The following is a 4,179-nucleotide window of genomic DNA, read 5'->3' as shown; positions in this document are numbered from 1 at the left end:
ACAGTACCACCATGAGCAAGGCCTTGGCGACAGGGGCAAGGAAAAACCTAGGACAGACCCTTTGGCTCTAGGTGGGTGGCCATCTACCTCGACCAATGTATTGTTGTCAAGTAGTCACAGGCAAGCATCATTGGTTATGGCATTTGTTTCTCTTTCAAACAAAACCTGTATGCTAACAGTTAGCTATGTATCCTTTATTGATCCCCTGCATTTTACCCATCCTAAGTGTGAGGATCAGTGGGCAGCAACTGTACAGTGTCCCGGAGCCAACTCCAGTTCTGAGCCAGTGCCTTGGTCAAAGGCAAAGACAGGAGAATTAATCTAACATACATGTTTTTTGATGGTGGGAGAAGCCAGAGCACCTGGAGGAAATCCAAACATCGGGAGAATATGAAAACGCTGCACAGTAAGCTGGGATTCGAACCCAGGACCTCGTTGCTGTGACACGACAGTGCTAACAGCATCAGCACTATTTACCATTTACATTACATCACTGCTTTATTACACACACCTGTTTACGAGGGCTCACAGTCAGTTTAGGTCAACTGTGTGCGATATTTAAGTGTTGTCCGTTTCAGCCCTCACGTAGGCCATCACTCAAACTATTCTCAGACCAAACAGTATCATGTTGACTCAGGGTTATATTGGCCTCCCACTCATGTGTGTTCACGTGTCAGGCAGCATTGTTCCATTGTGGCTGTGCTATCTCAGTGAGCCATGCTGCTGGATCTGTTAGTGCCTCAGCTGAACCATCCTGTGACCCTATAAAACCTGCAGTCAGCCATTACCACACCAGGGTCTCAGGGCAAACAGTGGACTGTGTCTTTCTGAGTATCTCACATTAACACACACTGTGTAAGACCAGTTATCCATACTTACAGATCCCACCTTAACATTATGGAAGCCAATTTCCACAAACGTGATAAAAAAGAAAACCTATAATGGCTGTCTCAAAATAATGACTTACTATCTCAAAATAATGAGAAACTATCCTCAAAATTAGCTCAAAATAATGCAACGAAAGCCAAATCAACAGAAGCAAGTGGCTGACACAATAATCTCTGCCAAAGCTTGTTCTTTTGTAGCTTTCTCTCCAGAGTCTCACCAACTTGCTTCTGTTTCTTTTACTAAGTCATTATTTCGTTGTAATGACTTACAGGATCTGTTCTTTTTTTATCAGATTGGCGGAACCATGAGTCTGTGTGGATATCTATCAGCAGCTTGCTCTGTTGGTCGGTTGGTCAATAAGTAATCTGCAAATTATACTACAACCAGTTGAAACCTGTTAACTAAACGCAGGTGATCACCATTTAACTAAGTGAGTGTCCTATTAAAGTAGGTGAATACTAGTATTTGTAATTCTTTGTAATATCACTTTTTGAGATATCTTTTTTCCCTTTGACATTAAAGGGTCTTGATGGTCAGTGTATAAAAAGCCACATTAAATTTAACATCAATGTTGGAAAACAATAAAAGCCTATTATATCTATTTATTCTCTGATCCAGTCAGCGAGACGGAGGGAAAATGACGCAAAGTTAAAGTTATTTTAAAAGCTGGAGGCCCTGAAGCCACACTGCCCCTGGCACCTGCCCTTGTTTGACTTGGATGTGCAAGCTTTCTCCTGTTTCATATCTTTAAACAACACACATAAGAAATCTTGCTTCTCTATGGTCAAGAAAAAAATGACACTTCTCAAAGGTTCTTGTAAGTTATTTGTAATAACAGGTGAACTAAGATCTTCATAATGCTAATGTTTATGTTTGCAGTGAAGTAGTCACACTTTTCTTCCCAAGCATAAATGTACCTGTGCTTAATCTTAGGCCTTGATCAAATGTACAGCAAACGTTTGAGTCAAAGCAGAGGGAAACCAGACATAATAAATAAAAAAAACTTTATTGGTATGAAAAACAGATTGTACAGTATTTGCACATAGCACAATATTTACAACAAACGCTCCTCTCATTAAGCACAGTATGTGGGTGGAGTGGCAGATCAGACACACTCAGCAGATAACAAGTGGTGCTGCACAGCAACTTACCGCAGCCAACCAATGCTGCCTTCGGGGACTTGTTGTAAACTCCCAACTTCAAGCTCTGAAGTCCAAACTTTTGATTTGATAATATGAACAAAACTAAAGTTTTTTCTGTCTGCTGTTTCCCTTTTTCTTTAACAATTCCTGCGTTTGATGGGGACTCAGGAAAACAAATTGGAAGATCCCTGGGGAACCACAAAACCATTGCTCTGACTGACGTAATGTACACTTCACTTATACCACATACTGTATTGCTGACTCCATTTCCACACTCTCATAACAATGGGTGGGCTTGTCCAAGGGCATACTAAGCAACATTTCCGGCAGCACTTGAAGGCATCATCAGTAAGCAGCACAGAATGGCAGGTTGTCAGTAAAGCTTCAGATTATGTACATGTGGCGCAACTCAGTGGTGCAGCAGGAGCAGCTCCCTAATAAATATCTCAAGTCACTCGGGGTTGACCCCTTTAGGAGGCGTGCAGCCTGTTGGCCGTGCTCCGCTGGCTGATTCTGTGAGTCTTGGAGAGGGTCATGCTCTGGGTCATGGTCCCACTTTCATGAGCCAGCTGCTCCTCATCTTCCTCCTCCTGGCCCTCCACACTGCTGCGCTGCACCTCCGCCTCAACAGTTCTCTGCTCCCTGGCCAACATGAGGACCATCTCCGCATCCATCGTGTCACCAGAGGAGAAAGGGTGGCAAACAGTCTCGACCAGGCCGATGACAGTCCCCAGCAATGCAAACACAGAGCCCACTAGGTAGACCTTCAGCAAACCACGGCTGGGTTTCTGACTCAGCATCTCTTTGGCGAAAGGGATCAACTCCTGCATGCTTTCCATTTCCTCTGGTTCTGCAGTGAGGGTTGTATGTGGACCTGTTAAAATATATCAGTGAAGAACAAAGTTATTTGAAGCATTCATTCTGTAAAATTAGCCCATTAGATAGTTCCAGCTGTTTTTAGATGTGCAGATATACCATTTGTCTGTTTCATATCACTGTACTATTTAAACTGTTGCTCAGACTAAAGAAGCAGTTAGAAAACATGACTGTGAACTCTGGGAACTTGTAGTCATTAGACTAGATCACATATCAGCTCTGATATTTGCACCACAAGTGCAGCAGCATTACAAACTGCCCAATGGATTGACACATTATAAGACATTCAAATTTAAGCTACAGTTTAGTCTAGAATAAATCAAAAAAATATTTTAAATGTATGTAATAAAGCCTAATCCCATTACTGTGTTTAACACACGTAGCATACATTATCTACCACTGATGTCTGAAAAGGAAAAACGATAACTTACCGTGATGTGGTTTGTTCTTTGTTGTAGTCACAGGTTCTCACTATGAGTTCCAGTTTGTGGCATGAACACACCTTTACTGGACACTGAGGTCATTTATAGCCCTACTCTCTCCACCCACACAGCTGAATATTCATGAAGCACAGAGGCCAGTTTCTGGAAACCAAAAAAAAAGAAGAAAAAAAGCCAGAAACTTTCACCCAGTTGTGTGTAGGCTTATTACACAGTCAGCACTGTCACTAATGTTCTCACTGATATTCCATTAGGGCTTGTGTAGTATTCAAAAGTGAGTTACTTTGAGTTCAATTTAATAAAACGTTGTCAGAATTTACATTGTGTATATTGTAGCCTGTTAACCAGTGAAGCTATGGTGGTCATACTGGTGCTAATACCATATTGTACAGTATGTATACAGTATTATACCAACATTATAGGAATTGTTGATAAAAAAACAGAAAAAGACAAATGAAGACAACATATATATTAAATATTTATTTTTTATCCCTCTTTATTTGTTTTTATTTTTACTAGCCCTCTCTATTTTATCTAGTTTTCTAGTTTAGCTTAAGTAGCTTTTTAGTAAACTCTATTTTTTATAATAGCTGTTAAATCTATTTTATTGTTGTTGGTTTTTTGAGTCATGCAAAATGCAACAAATATACAGAAAAAGTTAGATGAGAAGAGTATAGCCCCCCATGTTCCTGCTCCAACATGGGGGGGTATACTATTAAAATATGACTGTACCATTAAGTAATCAAGCATAATTAATTTATATGGATGGTAAATGGACCTGTACTTGTATAGCGCCTTTCTAGTCTTCTGACCACTCAAAGCGTTTTTACACT

At 40.6% G+C, this 4,179-nt stretch overlaps 1 protein-coding gene across 1 annotated transcript; it reads right to left on the bottom strand.

Annotated features, from left to right (window-relative positions):
• Positions 1–1,875: 1,875 nt before the first annotated feature.
• LOC118327785 (G0/G1 switch protein 2-like) lies at positions 1,876–3,419 on the bottom strand. Its single transcript, XM_035661239.1, has 2 exons — positions 3,338–3,419; positions 1,876–2,904 (listed from the first exon to the last, which is right to left on the bottom strand). Exon 2 carries the CDS (start codon positions 2,867–2,869, stop codon positions 2,501–2,503), a length of 369 nt encoding a protein of 122 aa, XP_035517132.1. The 5' UTR covers positions 2,870–2,904; positions 3,338–3,419; the 3' UTR covers positions 1,876–2,500.
• Between the last annotated feature and the right edge of the window lie 760 nt (positions 3,420–4,179).

Source organism: Morone saxatilis, unplaced genomic scaffold (assembly GCF_004916995.1).
Source record: "Morone saxatilis isolate NCDOM2014 unplaced genomic scaffold, NCSU_SB_2.0 Contig18, whole genome shotgun sequence".
Classification (NCBI taxonomy): Eukaryota; Metazoa; Chordata; class Actinopteri; family Moronidae; genus Morone; species Morone saxatilis.
This window is presented reverse-complemented; position numbering and strand designations above follow the sequence as displayed.

Bases quoted from the DNA above. Each gene is read 5' to 3' on its own strand.
- LOC118327785 (XM_035661239.1), bottom strand. From the start codon at position 2,869: ATGGAAAGCATGCAGGAGTTGATCCCTTTCGCCAAAGAGATGCTGAGT.